Source organism: Chiloscyllium punctatum, chromosome 20, assembly GCF_047496795.1.
Source record: "Chiloscyllium punctatum isolate Juve2018m chromosome 20, sChiPun1.3, whole genome shotgun sequence".
Classification (NCBI taxonomy): Eukaryota; Metazoa; Chordata; class Chondrichthyes; order Orectolobiformes; family Hemiscylliidae; genus Chiloscyllium; species Chiloscyllium punctatum.
The window spans coordinates 29,606,160-29,624,920 of NC_092758.1; the positions used below are offsets into that span (position 1 = coordinate 29,606,160).

The following is an 18,761-nucleotide window of genomic DNA, read 5'->3' on the forward strand; positions in this document are numbered from 1 at the left end:
TTATATAAATGATGAAAAGTAGAAGACCCAGCACCAATCCTTGTGGCACTCCACTGGTCACAGGCCTCCAGTCTGAAAAGCAACCCTCTGCCACCACACTCTGTCTTCTTTGAGACAGTTCTGTATCCAAATGGCTAGCTCTCCCTGTATTCCATGTGATCTAACCTTCCTAACCAGTCTCCCATGGGGAACTTTGTTGAACGCCTTACTGAAATCATAGAGTCATAGAGATGTACAGCATGGAAACAGACCCTTCGGTCCAACCCATCCATGTAGAACAGATTTCCCAACCCAATCTAGTCCCACCTGCCAGCACCCTGCCCATATCCCTCCAAACCCTTACTATTTATAAACACATCCAAATGCCTCTTAAATGTTGCAATTGTGCCAGCCTCCACCACTTCCTCTGGCAACTCATTCTATACCAGTACCACCCTCTGTGTGAAGAGATTCCCGCTTAGGTCTCTTTTATATCTTTCTCCTCTCACCCTAAACCCATGCCCTCTAATTCTGGACACCTCCCCCCCCCCCACCAACCCCAGGGAAAAGACTTTGTCGATTTACTGTATCCACGCCCCTCATAATTTTGTAAACCTCTATAAGGTCACCCCTCAGCCTCCGGCTCTCCAGGGAAAACAGCCCCAGCCTGTTCAGCCTCTCCCTGTAGCTCAAATCCTCCAACTCTGGCAACATCCTTGTAAATCTTTTCTGAACTCTTTCAAGTTTCACAACATCTTTCCGATAGGAAGGAGACCAGAACTGCACACAATATTCCAACAGTTGCCTAGCCAATGTCCTGTACAGCCGCAACATGACCTCCCAACTCCTGTACTCAACACTCTGACCAACAAAGGAAAGTATACCAAACGCCTTCTTCACTTTCCTATCATAGATCACTTCTACCACTCTACCCTCATCAATCGTCTTTGTTACTTCTTCAATCAAATTCGTGAGATATGATTTTCCAGCACAAAGCCACGTTGACTATCCCTAATCAGACCTTGCCTTTCCAAATGCATGTAAATCCTTCTCTCATGATTCTCTCCAACAACTTGCCCACAACTGAAGTCAGGCTCACTGGTCTATAGTTCCTGGATTGTCCTTACCACCTTTCTTCTATAATGGTACCTCGTTAGCCAACCTCCAGTCTTCTAACACCTCACCTGTGACTATCAATGAGACAAATATCTCAGCAAGGGGCCCAGCAATCATTTCTCTAGCTTCCCACAGAGTTCTAGGGTACACCTGATTAGGTCGTGGGATTTATCCACCTTTATGCATTTCATGACATCCAGCACTTCCTCCTCTGTAATATGGGAATTTTTCAAGATATCACCATCTATTTCCTCACATTCTATATCGTCCCTGTCCTTCTCCTCAGTAAACACTGATGCAAACTACTTGTTTGGTATCTCCCCATCTCCTGCGGCTCCACACTAAGGCTGCCTTGCTGATCTTTGAGGGGCCTTATTCGCACCCTAGATACCTTTTTGTCCTTAATGTATTTGTAAAAACCTTTGGATTCTCCTTAACCCTATTTGCCAAAGTTATCTCATGTCCCCTTTTTGCTGTCCTGAAGTAAACTCCTACTACCTTTATACACTTCTAAAGATTCACTTGATTTATCCTGTCTCTACCTGACAAACAGGAATATACTGTCTCTGGATTCTCGTTATCTCATTTCTGAAGGCTTCCCATTTTCCAGCCACCTCCTTACCTGTGAACATCTGTCCCCAATCAGCTTTTAAAAGTTCTTGCCTATTGCCGTCAAAACTGGCCTTCCTCCATTTTAGAACTTAACTGTTAGATTTGGTCTATCTTTTTCCATCACAATTTTAAAACTAATGGAATTATGGGCGCTGGCCCAAAGTGCCCCCCCCCGCCCCACTTCACTGACACTTCAGTCACCTGCCCTGCCTTATTTCCCAAGAGTAAGTCAAGTATTGCACCTTCTGTAGTCAGTACATCCACAAACTGACACAGAAAATCTTCTTGGTCACACTGAACAAATTCCTCTCCATCTAAACCTTAACACTACGGCAGTCCCAGTCTATGTTTGGAAAGTTAAACTCCCCTACCATAACCACCCTGTTATTCTTATAGATAACTGAAACTTTTTCTCAATTTCCCACTGACTATTAGGGAATCTATAATAAGATGATCATCCCATTCTTGCTGCTCAGTTCCACCCAAAAAACTTCCCTGGATGTATTTCTGGGAATATCCTCCCCAGTACAGCTGTAACGCTATCCCTTATCAAAGACGCCACTCCCCCTCCTCAATTACCTCCCTTTCTATCCTTCCTATAGCATTTGTATCCTGGAACATCAAGCTGCCAGTCCATCCCTGAGCCATGTTTCTGTAATTGCTATGATATCCCAGTTCCATGTTCCTAACCAGGCCCTGAGTTCATCTGCCTTCCCTGTTAGGCCTCTTGCATTGAAATAAATGCAGTTTAATTTATCAGTCCTACCTTGTTCTTTGCTTTGTTCCTGCCTGCCCTGACTGACTCGCTTCTTTTCTCAACTGTACCAGTCTCAGATTGATCTCTTGCCTCACTATCTCCCTGCGTCCCACCCCCCTCTTTAAATCCTCCCGAGCTCTTGCAAATCTCCCTGCCAGTATATTAGTCCCCTTCCAACTCAGGTGCAATCCGTCCTTCTTGTACAAGTCATTTCTACCCCAAAAGAGATTCCAAAGATCCAAAAATGTGAATCCTTCTCCCATGCACCAGCTTTTAAGCCACGTATTTATCTGCACTATCTTTCTATTCCTATCCTCACTAGCTTGTCACACCAGTAGTAATCCAGATATTACTACCCTCAAGGATGTCCTTTTGAAATTCCTGACTAACCTTCTATATTCTCCCTTCAGAATGTCATCCTTTTCCCTTCCTATGTCATTAGTTCCAATGTGGACAATGACCTCCTGCTGGTCCCTCTCCCCTTTGAGAATATTCTGCACCCTCCCTGAGACATCCTTGATCCTGGCACCATGAAGGCAACACACCATTCTGATTTTTTGCAGATGATGGCAATATGCATTTTTACATGTGTGTGTGATAACCTGGAAATCAAGATGGTGATCATAGAGGTACCTATAATCTTTTCATCATGTGAATGATCCAAAATGTTTGCCATTACCTTTAGCGTATATTGGAAAGATTTATAAGTTGATGTTCAACCCATTTGGTCATGTTATAGATGCAAATTCCTTTCCATGAAATCCTAGACAGGAACTTGACCTGACTCAGAGGCAGGAACCATACCCATTGGGGCTTCTGTTTTGAAGAGTGGTTCTGAAGAAGGGCCACTGGACTCAACACAGAGACACTTCTTTCTCTTCACAGAAGCTGCCAGACTTGCTGAGATTCTCCAACAATTCTGCTTTTGTTCCATACCCATTGGACTATGCAAACTCCTATTCCCTTGCCATTAGAGAAATCTACTGGTTACATAGTTTGAAGAACACAATGTCACATTAAACATAGGCAAAGCAATGATGCAGCCCTCCATGAGCTGGAAGAGCCAGTATGGGGGTTAAAACCAAGCTTTTCTACCAAACTCTAGCCATCTAACCAATTAAGCTAAATTCCACTTTTTCATTTATATAGTGTGTATAACATAGTAAACATCCCTAAGGTGCTCCACAGGGATAGGTTTGTCTACAAGCTGCAAAATTACAAAATTATTAGAATTAGGAAGGAGGCTATTTGGCTCATCGTGCCTATACCATTTCTTTAAATGATCATCTCACTTAGTGCCTTCTCCACTTTACCCTGTCTGTAATCCCCACTAAATCTGCTTTAGAATGCATAAGTTGAACTGGCTCTATCACAGGCTCAGGTATTACACTCCAGTCCTTAATCACTCAATGCGTGAAAGGATTTCTCATCATGTCAATTTTTTAGTTCGTTCGCTAATCACAACCTCGCTCATTTTACAAGTTGCTACAATTTCTCCCCTTTGTCCAAAAATGATTGAATGATTCTAAATACCTCTATGAATTACTCTCTCAGACTTCTTTTCATCAAGGAATACAGTCTCAATTTCTCCAACCTATTTTTATAACTTTCCAAGGATGAAGAAGTTCAACCACCTCCATATCTTTCCGAAAATGTGGAATTCAGGATTGGATGAAATACTCCACCTGCAACTGAACTAGTATATTTTACAAGTTCAACATAACTCTGATCTTTACACAATTCCCCAATTAATAAATCCTGAGTGGGATGGATAAGCTAGTTTTCAATGCAGAGTGATACCAACAACAAGGGTTGAGTTCCCACACCAGCTAAGACCACTGTGATGGGTTCCACCTTCTCAACCTTGTCCTTAACCTGAGGCATGGTGACCTTCAGATTTAATCACCACCAATCATCTTTCTCTGACAAAAGAGCAACCTTATGGTTGCTTGAGGCAATGGTGACATTAATAAAGCCTCTTTTCCTTCATCTTATTCTGCTATCTTCATTGATTTATGTACATATGCACCCAAGTTCATTTGCTTTTATACCCCTTGAGAGTTCCACTCCTTATTGTCTCTCCATGTACTTTCTACCAAAATGAATTTCTCCACTTAAACTTCATCTGCCACAAAATTGCCCATTCTGCCAAATTGTCCATGTTCTTTTGAAGGTCTACATTATTGTCTTCTTACTGTTCATTGTGCTTCTAAATTTCATATCATTCACAAATTTTGAAATGATGCCTTGCACACCAAGGTTAAGGTTAAAGTTATAAAACAAGTGCCTCAACAGTGACCCAGCGAGCACCATGCGAATCCTACTCCTCGCCAAACAAATCCATTAACCACTACCCTCTGTTTCCTGTCACTCAGTCAATTTCCTATCATATTGCTACTGAAACTTTAATTCCATGAGTTATAAGTTTATTTACAAGTCTGTTGTATGGCACTGTACCATCTAAATTTTGGAAGCCCATGTATAATACATTAACTCATCATTTTAATCAAATTCTAGTAAGTTATTTGAACATGTTTTTGCCTTTGAAAATCTATGCTGGCTTTGCTTAATTATTCTGCATTTGTCCACGTGACTATTTATTTTGTTCTGAATTATTACTACTGGAAGTTTCCCCACCAATGAACATGAACAGACTGGCCTGTATTTGCTGGGCTTATCTTTGCACCCTTTTCTGATCAAGGGTATGACTGCAGTTCAGTGCTCTTCTGTCATCATCTGTGAATATAAGGAAGACTGGAAAATTATGGCAGTAGCTTCACAATTTCCAATCTCACTTCTGGCACTAATTCTGCATGCAAGATACTTTATCAAGGCCAGGCAGCTAGTCCAATACCTTTGTCTTAGCAACTTTAAATCCTCCTAGAGTATTGAGTACCTCCTCTTTCATATACACCTGGTTAGCATCTTCATCATTGTTAAAGACAGATGGAAAATATTCATTTTATACCTCAGCTATTTCCTCTGTTTGTGCATACAATTCTCCTTTTTGGTTGTCTTAGCTCAACTCCTACTTCTATTATTTGTCAAAGAAGATTTTGAGTTTCCTTTTTATGTTTTGCTACCAATGTTTTTTGTTCATATTCTCCATTTGCTTCTCATATTTTCTTTATCACTTCCCCTTGGAACCTTCTCTTTTCGCCATGCCTGGAGTATGATTCAACTCACAGCTGTCGGAAGCACACTTTTGCTTCATTTTAATTTCTATCTCTTTTATCATCAGGTAGCCCAGACTTTTTCCCCAGTCTACTTATTCTTTAAAGGTAGGGCACATGAGAGAATATTATTTGAGGGAGCATCTTAAATGAGGAGAAGGAGGTTTAGGGAAGAATTTCTGGAGTTTATAGACTATGTATCTGAATATATGACTACCATTGATTAAGTCATTGAAAGCAAGAACACATGAATCATTGGCAATAGAAGAGTAAACATATCTTAGAGGGATGTAGTGCTGGAGGAGGTTACAGTGACCAAGAGGAGGAAAGCATAGAGGACTTTGGTAATATGGATGAATTGAACCAGGCATGTTAAGGGCATGGTAGGTATAAATCTAAGTATTTATTTCAGGAAAAGAAAATGTTAAAACATGGTACAGTTATTTTGAACTTCTGGAACAGAAAGAAAACGTTAGGAATGCTACTTCCACTGAATGAAGCCATGGAAAGAATTTATAGAATTATAGGGTTAAAATTTTAATAATTATGGACAGAAAGGGAAAATTGAAAACACTGACTCGATATTGGCTGACTGTTCACCAGCAGGGCATTTTGAAATAAATACTATATTTTTAGATTTGCTTTCTCTTTAAAAACAGCTGCTTAAAGTATGTTCTCCATCTATACCTTTTAAATCTACTCCTTGGGATATCCTGTACTGTAACATAATGTTCTAGATTAATCAGATAGTCCATTGTTCTGGACTGATGTGATACTCTTCCACACAATATACTGTTTAAGGTCAATATGTTACTGTGCAACATAACATGCTGTCCTGGGTCAAAACTGTGACAAAGAAATACTTTGCACTTCATCTTTACCACACAGTATAATGTGCTATTCAAAACCACCGTGATGATTCGTGGTATTAACATGCTGATATAGATCAGTGTGATACCATCAATATAGCGTGCTTTTTAAAACTATTTGATTCTTTTGAACAGGTACTAGTGATGGAAACTCTTCAGTGAGGTGTCACATTTTCTTTTTGACAAGAGGGCTTGATGTGTAAAAACTCTCTGTTCAGTTGTTACAGGTTCTAAGTCATTTTTGACAGATGTGTTTCATTTCATTTACATTCAATCATCTTAATAAAATGGAATGGGCACAAGAGTTCAATAGGGAAATTGTTTAGAATCACGAGCTTCTATTAGAAAAGATGCTGAACCTCACTTCAAGGTTCTGTGACATGGTAATTTATTTAGCTGTAATTTACGCAGGTTGCATATTTACAAATGGCACACAAGTTTTACTGCTCACTTTTAACAGTCAGAAAAATAGGTAGATGAAATTCAAGACAGAAAAGTGCAAGATGATTTTTATCAAACACTACAATGAGAAAATGAGGACTGCAGATGCTGGAGATCAGAGCTGAAAAATGTGTTACTGGAAAAGCGCAGCAGGTCAGGCAGCATCCAAGGAGCAGGAGAATCGACGTGTCGGGCATAAGCCCTTCTTCATTCCTGAACACATTTTTCACCTACAATGAGAAAAGACAAAGTTACAAGGAGAGGCATTGGCAAAGTGATAGTGTTGATGACTAGTGATCTAGGGACCTAGGTAATGTCCTGGGGACTTGGGTTCAAATTTAAATAAAATAAATATCTAAAATTAAATGTCTACTGATGATCCTGAAGCCCTTGTTGCTTGTTATAAAAACTCATCTACTTTATTAATGCCGAATAAGGAAGGATATCTCCTTGTCTGACCTGGTCTGGCCTACAATGTGGTTGACTCTAACTGCGCTCTGAAATGGCCTCGCAAAGCACTCAGTTATATCAACTGCTAGATAGTCTCAAAAAAGGAATGAAACTAGATATTCAACCTAACATCAACAAAGGCATTGGGAACAAAAGTAGAAAATACAATTCTGTCAAACCTGCAACTTTCTACCTACCAACATCTGGGATGAGTGCCAATATTGGGAGAATTGATGCACACACATGTCAAACAACAACAATCAGGATTATACCTTACACAATATTCCAAAAAACACCATCGCCATCCCTTGGTATTTTTTTCCATTGGCAGGACAGACCTAGCAGAGGTGGCGACACAGTGATACACAGTTGGGAGCGGGTTGCTGTGGGAGTCCTCAACATTGATTCTTGACCCCATGAGGTCTCACTGCATCAGGTCAAACATGGACAAGAAAATGTGTGCTCCAGAACTTGCCATGCCCTAAACTAAACTGTACTAGTTGAACTACAGCATTGGAATTGGTACAACAATGTGGAGGAGTGCCCAGGTACATAACCAGGAGGACAAATCCAACCCTGTCAATTACTACCCCATCAGACTGCTTTCAATTATCTGTAAAATGATGGAAAATTTCATAAATAATGTTATTAAATAGTACTTGCTTAGCAATGACCTGTTCACTGGTGTTCAGTTGGGTACTACAAGGGCCACACAGTTCATTATAGCTTATGTTCAAACGTGAGTGAAAGGCCTGAATTCCAGATATGTATTGAGGGAGAATCAAGGCTGTACTTAATAGCGTGTGGCATCAAGGATCTTGACAAAACTGGAGTCAATGGAATTCAGATGTAAAACTTCCTCCTGATTGAACTTGTACTTAAATAAAAGAAAGGTGATTGTGGTTATTGAAGATTTATCATCTCAAATCCAGGATATCTCTACAGGAGTTCCTCTGTTAGTATCTTAGGCCAAACCAACATCAACTGCTTCATCAATGACCTTCCCTCCATCATGAAGTAGGGATCTTTGTATGATGTTCAGCACCATTTGTGACTCCTCAAATACTGAAGAAGTCCATGTCCAAGACCTAGACACTATCAAGGTTTGGACTGACAAATGGCAAGTAACATTGATGTCACATAGGTTCTAGACAATTACAATATCCAGAAAGATCAAAACTCTAACCATTGCCACTTGACATTGAATGATATCACCATCATTATACCCTTCTATAAGCATCCTGGAGGTTACCATTGACCAGCACATGAGCTGGACTAGCCATATGGCTACAAACACAAGTCAGAGGCTAAGTGTCCTGAAGTGAATAACTCCCCTCTTGACTACACAAATCCTGTTCACATTTACAAGGCATAAATCAAGAGTGTGAAGGAATACTCCCCACTTGTCTGGATGGGAGCAGTTCCAACAACATTGAAGAAGCTTGAAATCATCCAAAGACAAAGCAGTCTGCTTGACTGGGACCACATCCACAGATATCCACTCCCTCCGCTACCAATGCTCAGCAGCTGCAATGTGTACCATCTACAAAATGCACTGCAGAAATTCATAAGACTCCTTAGACAGCACCTTCTAAGCTCACAGTCTTTCCCATCTAGAAGGACAAGGGCAGCAATTACACGACCAACTGCAATCTCCCTTGCAAGGCACTCACCATCCTGACTTCCTTCTGTCTTGCTGCGCCAAAATCCAAGAACTCTCTCTCGAAAGGCATTGTACTTCAAGAAGGCATGTCGTCACCACTTCCTCAAGGGCAGTAAATACTGGCTCAGATAGCAACAGCTATATTCCATGAGGGAATAAACAAAATGCAATCTTAAAGAACATGTGAATAGACGCCTAGGGGTTCATGTGCAACAATCTTTGAAAGTAATAAAACAGTTAAACTATAAGTCAATAAAGCAAAAATAAGGAAGTTATGCAGGGGAGGAATCAGTCATATGATGCTGACTTATTTATCAATGCATTCCTTTGAAAAATAAAAACCAAAGGAACTGCAGATGTTAAGCCAGACCTTTATAAACAGTTGGTTCAGCCTTGGCTGGAGTATTGTAACCAAATTTGAGTTCCACACTTTAGGAAAGTCATAAAGGCTTTGGAGAAGGTAGAGAATCGATTTATTCAAAAGGTTTTGAAATTGAAGAATTACAGATACATGAATAGATGGGATAAGGTTTGGTTTGTTTTCCTTAAAGCGACACAGGCTAGAAGGAGATTAGATAGAGGTATTTACCATTATGATGGGGCTAAACAGAGTAAGTAAAGATAAATTGTTTCCAGTGAATGAAGGGTTGGTAATGAGAGGACACAATTTGAACGTGATAAAAAGTACTTGATAAGTACTTGAAAGAGAATAATTGCGAGGGTTTGGGAAGAATGACTAACTGGACTGTTCTTTGAAAGCATTGATATAGATTTCAAAGGCCACTGGTCTCCTTCTATTTGATTTCCATGAGTCTTTGAACTATGTTTTTGTGTAATTTTAGAGTCCTGGCACTTACTGAGTATTAAGACATAAAACTTTTCAGTGATGCTTGTACACAAATGTCAGCATCCATTGCCAATGATATTATGATGGCGAAGTTACAGGGTCAGAAGTTCTGCTCTGTTTTGACAGATTTATTAATGTTGCAAACAGTCTGATTCAGAATGAGACAGCAACAGGGAGGAGAGGGAATCAATGGCACAGATGTTGAGTTGTATCAGGAGCTACAGATTGGTATCTGGAATTTCAAGAGTTTTTCTGGAGGAATTACGTCTTATTTAAGACTAGGTCTTAACTCAACAACTGGGCAGCACGTATGCAGTGGAGGAATCAGTCATATGATGCTGGCTTATTTATCAATGCATTCCTTGGAAAAATAAAAACCAAGCAACTGCAGATGTTGGAAATCAGGAAGAAAAGCAAAAGTTGTTGGAAAAGTTCAGCAGGTCTGGGAGCATCTGTGAAGAAAAATTTGAGTTAACGTTTTGGGTCCTGTGGCCCTGAATGGATGTATTCAAAACTGTAGGAGAGATGGAAATAGATTTGGGAAGTGGAAGGATATCAAGGATTTTTGGAGAGGAAGACAGGGTTGGAAACAGAGCAGAGAGAAAGTGTTCAAAATTGTTTTATTGAAAGGAGTGATTAGAGTGATTTTTGAAAATATCTGAGATGAGGCAACCACGTACAAGTTCAATTAGGGATCAGAAAGGGCAGACTGCTCACAAAGTACTCTTCAACCTTCCCACCCTGCCCTCTACCTCCAACCCCACTCTCTACCTCTGGCCCCACCGTCTACCTCCAACTCCACCCTCTACTTCTGACCCCACTCTCCACCTCCAACCCCACTCTCCACCTCCGACCCCACCCTCCACCTCTGACCCCACCCTCCACCTCTGACCCCACCAAACTACAGGCAAGCCTGAGAAGAAGAGCAAATGTATACCAGAGCCAACTAAGTTGACTATGTAAATTAAACTTTGAAAATGTAGTTGTCAGCGAACTGGAAGAAAATATTTCTCCCCAGAAATTGTCCCACTGAGAAGTAGAAGGAACTGGTGTAGCTGGGTAGCTCTTGTGTCTCTGAGCAAGAGGTCTCTGGATTCCAGTCCCATTCTAGGGTTTGGCACAGGGCAGAGAAGCCAGTGTGTACCTGTGCCAGGTGAGTGGGAAAACTCTGCCGGATTGGTGAGGGAAGGTGGATGATGATTGATAAAACATAACTAGCAAGGTTCTATCCAACCTTGTTAGGTACAAGAGTTTTATTTGAAAACCATAATGTTACCTGATATTCTGCCTTGATTCAATCAATTTCTTATGCAAAAAGACCAACATCCATATCTTTGTTAAATGCTTGATGTTAGTAGACAACATACATTCATTACATTGTCTTGTTTATGTTGGAACTGACTGGAATAGAAATCGAACGTGGTCTGTTAAAAGGAGCTGGTCAATGTGATAATAATGCAGCCAGTCATGTACTATGTTATCTTTTTACTATCAGCTATTACACAATTATTACACTGTCCCAAATTCTTCAGTGACTATAGTAAATACTATAACAATCTAACAGAAGCTAAATAGCATACCCAGCAAATCTTTACTATGTTTTATATTTATTCAATAAAATAACCATATAAATACTAATGTAATCTAACCTGTTTCAGGTTTTAGTTGAAGATGAACCAAAGACTTGGTATAAATCAATGTTTAAAGATGATTGCAATGCACTGAAAGCAGGTAAACAACATTTCACTTTATCGTATTCCACCTGATTACTATTACATTTGTGAATATTGACGAAAGACAGAATTATGGTTCAATGTCATATCTCCCAAAACTGAATATTCTCATCTTTGAGATGGGAATTTATACTCAATATTAATGTTGCAAATATATCTTCCATTCTTTCTTTGATTTTCCTTCCCCCTCCCCCACCCCCAATCCCTGGCCTGCATTTTCATCTGCTCAGCCATGAGAGACAGATTGGAGAACACCTTTTGTGCAAATGTCAACCCTGGCTGGAATATGAACTCTGATCTCTTGGCAGAGAGGCTCAATACTGTATTCTTACAGCTGCCAAGCCAGCTTGTTCCATTCACATTTGATGGTGCATAATTTATCACTAACAATGAAAAACAATCACATTTATTATGATGGTTATAATAGATCAGAGGTCTGTTCTTTTTACGATAATAAACTTTACGTGAATACATTTTATACGGATTTATATCTGTGACTACTTTAAATTGATCATTGCTTTGACTGAACACTAGTTAATCATTTTCAAAACATATGGTCTTTACTTTGTTGTTATATAAATAAGGTGTCTGAGATAGCCTTCCTCATCTCAGATGAATTCCAGTACACTTCAAACATGCACGGACAAAAACTATACATGGCAGAGGGAAACATTTTTACTAAGTTGTTTGCAAGTTGCTACCGCAATACTTGTTCATTTCAGATGGGAATTATTGGTTCAGGGGTAAGAAAATAATGTTCATGCAGTGCCTGTTCAGAAAGATGTCATTGTTTAAAAATGTGAATATCAGGCAGCACCAGAGACACAGAGCTATGTGTTAATGCTGACTCACCAGGGGTTATGAGTCTATTCCACTCAGCATTTCAGCCTTGGTGTCTGGAGCTGGTGTTGATTGACAATATCATAGTTAGAGCCTGTCTGACAAAAGAATAAACTACAACAATTCTCAGTTCACCAACTCTTTTTATCAGCTTTGCCATTCGGGTGGAGGCAAGAAACATTCAAAAACACAAATTGTTTACATTAAGCAGAAAACTGTTGACAGTTTTCTGACTTTCATTATTTTCAAAGGAACTTTGGAATCACCTAAAGTATTCTGTTTTACTGCAGCCTAGCCTTGCTTCTGATTAACCTTTTCTAAATAAACCTAATGCACAGAGTCTGCCAGATATAATCTGTCAGTGTGTGGAATGTTCATATATTGGAGTGGTCTAGAGCACATTGTCTACTCTAGGCAGTGTGCTTATGAGCAGCACATAAGATTTATTTCACATTTTACTCAGCCCACTCGTTTACTGTCAAAAGATATATTGGGTGAAATATTCCCATTTTCAGTTATTTTGATGAAAGTTTAGTGGTGCCTGGTCCACAATGGTTTGGAGTGACTTTTCTCACACAATCTTCTACTCTTCACCTTCTTAATTATGCACCCAGAATCTTGGATGTGATTCTCATGCAATCGTGCAGCCAGAGAGGTGGAAGTGCTTGCCACCAGCATTCAGGTGGACACATCACCGGCACCAAATTTAAAACAGCTGAACACGACTTTAGAAGCTGCCAGCCAGGAATGTCACCTCCTGAACATGCAAGGCATAGCACAAAGGATAACTTGTTGTGTGCTATCTGGGGAAATCCTGAGAGGAACTATGGAAAATCACACCCAAAAAGTACCAGGGAAAATTCAAACAGTAACCATTCCTTCAAACGGAGAGATACAATAAAAACCAAAAAGTAGGCTGCAATCTCATGTGGTGACAAAGGCAACAAGGGACTGACTACTCCTCTCAGTAGAAAGCCATCTCCCATGGTTTAAGTCCCAAATGCAGACATGTTTCTGTTTTATGCTTCTAGGAATTTTTAAATAATGAGATAATAACCAACTGCAAATGCTGGCCTGTGTGTACTAGTGGTTAAAATCAACAAGGTAAAAACAATGACTGCAGATGCTGGAAACCAGATTCTGGATTAGTGGTGCTGGAAGAGCACAGCAGTTCAGGCAGCATCCAAGTAGCTTCGAAATCGACGTTTCCAGCATCTGCAGTCATTGTTTTTACCTCGTTGATTTTAACCCTACTGTGAATCCTCTTGCAAGGATGCCTGCCTGGAAGAAGTTTTCCTCCTCTCTCTACAAGAATCTCGGAGTCCCTCTCCCATTGCAACTCCACCTATTCACTCCACCCTCTCCTCCTTGACCTATCATCTTCATCCCCTCCCCCACTCACCCATTGTACTCTATGCTACTTTCTCCCCATTCCCACCCTCCTCTAGCTTATCTCTTCACGCTTCAGGCTCACTGCCTTTCATCCTGATGAAGGGCTTTTCCCCGAAACGTCGATTTTGAAGCTACTTGGATGCAGCTTGACAAGACAGTGAAGTCACCATTATAAAGAAAACAGGACAAACGCCCCCCAGCTACGTTTGAGAGCCAAGAATCTTGAAATCAACTGCTTCACCACAATTGTCAGCATTATTGTGATCTTCCAGCTTAACAGCACAAGAGAGACGGATTAGTATATCTTTTGTAACTGTTCTCATTTTGTTCGATTCATACTTCTAATCTGTGTGCATGTTTAGAGTCGAATAAGAGCCATTATCTGGAGACCAGTTGTAATGCTTAGCAATACAGCCCAACCCCTGGACAGATGCCTCTATGGCATACTGATTGGCCTTCCTGTAATCCATAGGTTGATTACACTTGACCTCAAGGACTGAGCATGGCCAAGTCCCTGGACTGAAAAGACATTTAGGCTGGATAGGCTGGAACTTTTCTCACCGGAGTGTAGAAGTTTGAAGAGTGGCCTTATAGAGATGTATAAAATCATGAAAGGAATAGATAAGGTGATTAGCAAAGGTATTTTCCTGAAAGTGGGGGAGTTCAAAGCTAGGGGGTATATTTTTAAGGTGAGAGGAAAAAGATTTAAAAAGTATATAAGAGGCAAATTGTTTACACAGACAGTGGTTAGTGTGTGGAATGAACTTTCAGAGACAGTGATGGATGAAAGTACAGTTACATTGTTTAAAAAACATCTGGATACGTGCATGATTAGGAAAGGTTTGGAGGGACATGGGGCAGACGGAGCCAGGTGCACCTAGTTTAGTTTGGGAACATGGTCAGTGTGGACTAGTTGGACCGAAGTGTCTGTTTCCATGCTACATGACTGTGACTCTGTGACATAGTTTCCAGCAGGACCATTATCAACCCCGAGGCTAGTATAAGACAAGCTCCTTAACTGACTATGGCAGTGCACCATAATTGACTGTATTTTCGCACCACTAAACTTTGCTCCTTTTGGCTTTCATATACAGACATTTTCATAGAGCTCACGCAGTGTGTTTGCCATATAAAATGTTGACATATGCTGCAGGTGTAACATTGATACAGCACAGTAACATACAGCGTCACGTGCACCCACTTGGCTGTTCAGAGCTCCCCACTGTCACAGGCTGCCTGTTAATCTCCCTGCACTAAGAAGTGATGCAGACCACTGACACTGACAACATTTGACTTAGTCTTAAACCCAGTCAGTTTGCATGAAGAAAGCATGCTTGCTTTCATTGCTCAGAGTATTGAGTATAGGAGTTGGGACACCATTCTTGTGTCTGTATAGGACATTATAGGGCCACTTTTGGAGTGCTGCATACAGTTCTGGTTGCCCTGCTATAGGAAGGACATCATTAAATTGGAAATGGTGTAAAAAAAAGATTGACAAGGATGTTACCAAGACGGGATAATTTGAGTGAAAAGGAGAGGCTGGATAGGTTGGGATGGTTTTCCTTGGAGCAAAGGTGATTTAGGTTTATAAACCTTATAGAGGTTTATAAAATCATGAAGGGCATGGATAAGGTGAACAGCAAAGGTCTTTTCCGTATGGTAGGGGAGTTGAAAAATGGAGGGCATAGGTTTAAAATGAGAGGGGAAAGATTTAAAAAGGATCTGAGAGGCAAATTTTCATAGATGGGAGTGTATAAATGGAATAAACTGCCAGAGGAAGTGGTCGAGACAAGTAGAGTTACAACATTTAAACATAATTTAGACAAGAACATGATGAGGAAAGGTGAAGAGTGTTAAACACCTGATGTTGGCAAATGGGACTAGTTCAGTTTAGGAAACATGGTTAACATGGACAAAGTGAATCGAAGGGCCTGTCTCCATGCTGTATGACTCTATGTGAACTATACAGAGGCTGTCAGTTTCCAAGTAAGTACAATATGACTGAATGCTAAGAAAGCAAGCCAAGAGCCAGGATTGGCATTCTGTTCAGAAACATTAGACACATATGAGTCTTGGCACTCAAAGCAACCTATAGTGATTTTAATGAGGTCAGCCAGCTGCCCCTCATAGAAGATGGGTGTTTGATTGGGGCTCTTAAACTGGTCCAATCAGGAAGACCTGACAACATAAAAGGATGAATGCCAGGGATATTGGGGTCCCTGAATCCTTGACTTGGTGAGAGGCGGTGCTATTGTCAAAGGTTATGCATTTGTGACTAAAGGGTGACTGATGATGGAATGATGGCCCACTGAGAAGTTATTTCACAATCTGGCAGAAACATGCATGTCATAGGCATTGCTGAGCTCCAAGTAAAGCGCTGAAGGGCTGAAGTGGCATTTGAGTTGTTCTGGGAGCAGGTGTATTGATCCGTTGAAGTGGTGGTTTACCAATGCCAACTTGCATCAAGGAGGATACTGGCCATGAAGGAATTAGGACATTGTGAAGAAACAATTGGCAAAGGCAAAGTATAAGGGACGTTGGGGCATAATGAGATGCAAGTGCATAGAACTCAGGTAATTGCTTCTCAATGGTAAGATTCTGAAGTTACATTTAATGCTTGAGAAGAAAATCTCTTGATGTCAAGAATCTGTAATTTTTATTCTCACCATACTTTCCCAGCTTTCTCACTAAGCTCGCACCACACAAAGTAGGGGGTAATTCCACTCAGGGATTTCTTTGCTTTAGAATTCTGGACTTGTTTGTGCCTATATTTCCTCAATTAATTCTTTCATGTGTTTTGGGCAACATTGGCAGGGTCCAATTTGTAGTTGATGCCTAATTGTGCATGAACAGAGTGGCTAGTTAAGGGCAGTTATGGATCAACCACATTAGTGTGAATCTGGAATCACATGTAGATCAGACTGGGTAATAATTGGCAGATTTCGTTCTCTAAAGAACATTTGTGAACCAAGTGGGTTTTTACAACAATTGATGATAACCTCATGGTCACTATTGTTGAGATTCGGTTTCCATTCTGAGTTTTACTAATTGAGTTCAAATTCTGACAGTTACTATGGTAAGATTGCAACCCATGTCCCCAGAGCATTAGCCTGGGCTTCTAGATTACAAGGAGAAAGTGAGGCCTGCAGACGCTGGAATATCAGAGTCCATAAAATGTGAAGCTGGAAAAAGCTTAGCAGGTCAAGCTGCATCAGAGAAACTAGAGAGTCGATGTTTCAAGCATAACCCTTCCTCTGGATTACTAGTCCAGTGATATTATCAGTACTCCACCTCCTCCTACTTCATGCTGTACAAAGAAGGTAATATTCAAAAAACTCCCAATTACAGGATAATTATTTTCACCACCATATAGAAGTGAAGTGATCATGTTTGCAGTTTACTTGAAAGCATTCAAAAATATAATAATTCAATGCAGTTTTTTCTTTAAATTGTCAAAGCTCGTTTCCTTGAAAATTGCAGTTTTTATGTTCAAATTTTTTGAATGTTATGTAGAAGTGTTTGGAGATTCTACAATTAAATGAAATTATTAATTATGTTTTGCCTCCTTATTGTAGATAAATCTGGGGTATCTCCTATACTTGATGCCAGGAAGAAGACATGGGAGCCCAATTCATCAAAACAGCCTTCTTTCAGTTCTACCACAGGATATCCATCAAGATCTCAACTAACTGGACCACTGCCCTATAATTCATCAACCAGGAATAACTACACAATTAAACAGGCACTTTCATCAGAACCACTCAGCAGTTCTAATGGTGAAAAGCAATATTGTAACCCTCAATCACAATACCTACCTTTCAGCAATCCTAATAGCGAAAATGTTCAAAATGACTCCATCCCTTTCTCAGACAACCTTCATGATTCCTGGGATTGGAATTTGAAAAATTATACAACCCCTGCAAGCGACTATCAGGCTACAAAATCTACAGAAGTACCCTGCAATCTTTTGGCAGCAAAAGAACTTAATTCACTCTGTTCTACTGAAGCTACAGCTGAAGAGTGAGTTCTATATCCCTTGCACTAAATAACTTATTGAGCAGGAGACTTAGGTATTACAAGCTGATTAAATAATAGGCCATGCACAGGGGAAGAGCGACATCTTCCTATCACCACTTTTAATATCTCATAAGTTCCTGCACCACATTGGTGTTATGGGACTGGTGGGCGTAGGGTTGGGACTGAGGGAAAATTATCATCTGCTGCAACTGTGCATGCAGAAGAGCGCCTCATCTTCTGCCTAGGAACCCTCCAACCACAAGGGATGAATGCAGATTTCTCCAGCTTTCTCATTTCCCCTCCCTCCACCTTTTCTCAGTTCCAACCCTCAGACTCAGCGCTGCCTTCTTGACCTGCAATCTTCTTCCCGATCTCTCTGCCCCCACCTCCTCTCCAGCCTATCACCCTCACCTTAACCTCCTTCCACCTATCGTATTCTCAATGCCCCTCCCCCAAGTCCCTCCTCCCTACCTTTTATCTTAGCCTGCTTGGCACACCCTCCTCATTCCTGAAGGAGGGCTTATGCCCGAAACATCGATTCTCCTGTTCCTTTGATGCTGCCTGACCTGCTGTGCTTTTCCAGCAAAACATTTTTAAGCTTTGATTATTTTAAACTCAAGCATCTGATGGAGAAGTAGATATATGCATTTAAATTTTTCAAGCCAGTTGATGAAGGCAGAAGAAGCAAATGGATTTATGGCAATGTTTGACTGTCCATGTCCTATAAATGTAGTCATGTAATGAAGTTTTTTTTTCATTTTAATTAACTTGATTCTAGTGAAGCAGTGGTGTCCATTCATTACCAGTATTCACTGACATGTAAGAGCAAACCTATTTACTTAGAGAGGGTTAATACACACTGAAATAAATAT

General features: G+C 40.4%; 1 protein-coding gene across 1 annotated transcript in view; it reads left to right on the forward strand.

The window, feature by feature from the left end:
- The window catches only part of LOC140491993 (uncharacterized), a 118,806-nt gene that overhangs the window by 42,682 nt on the left and 57,363 nt on the right, over positions 1-18,761 (forward strand). Inside the window, exons 7-8 of the mRNA XM_072590569.1 lie at positions 11,566-11,638; positions 17,448-17,892. Of these exons, the coding sequence (XP_072446670.1) occupies positions 11,566-11,638; positions 17,448-17,892 (518 nt within the window). The remainder of the gene's footprint in view (positions 1-11,565; positions 11,639-17,447; positions 17,893-18,761) is intronic.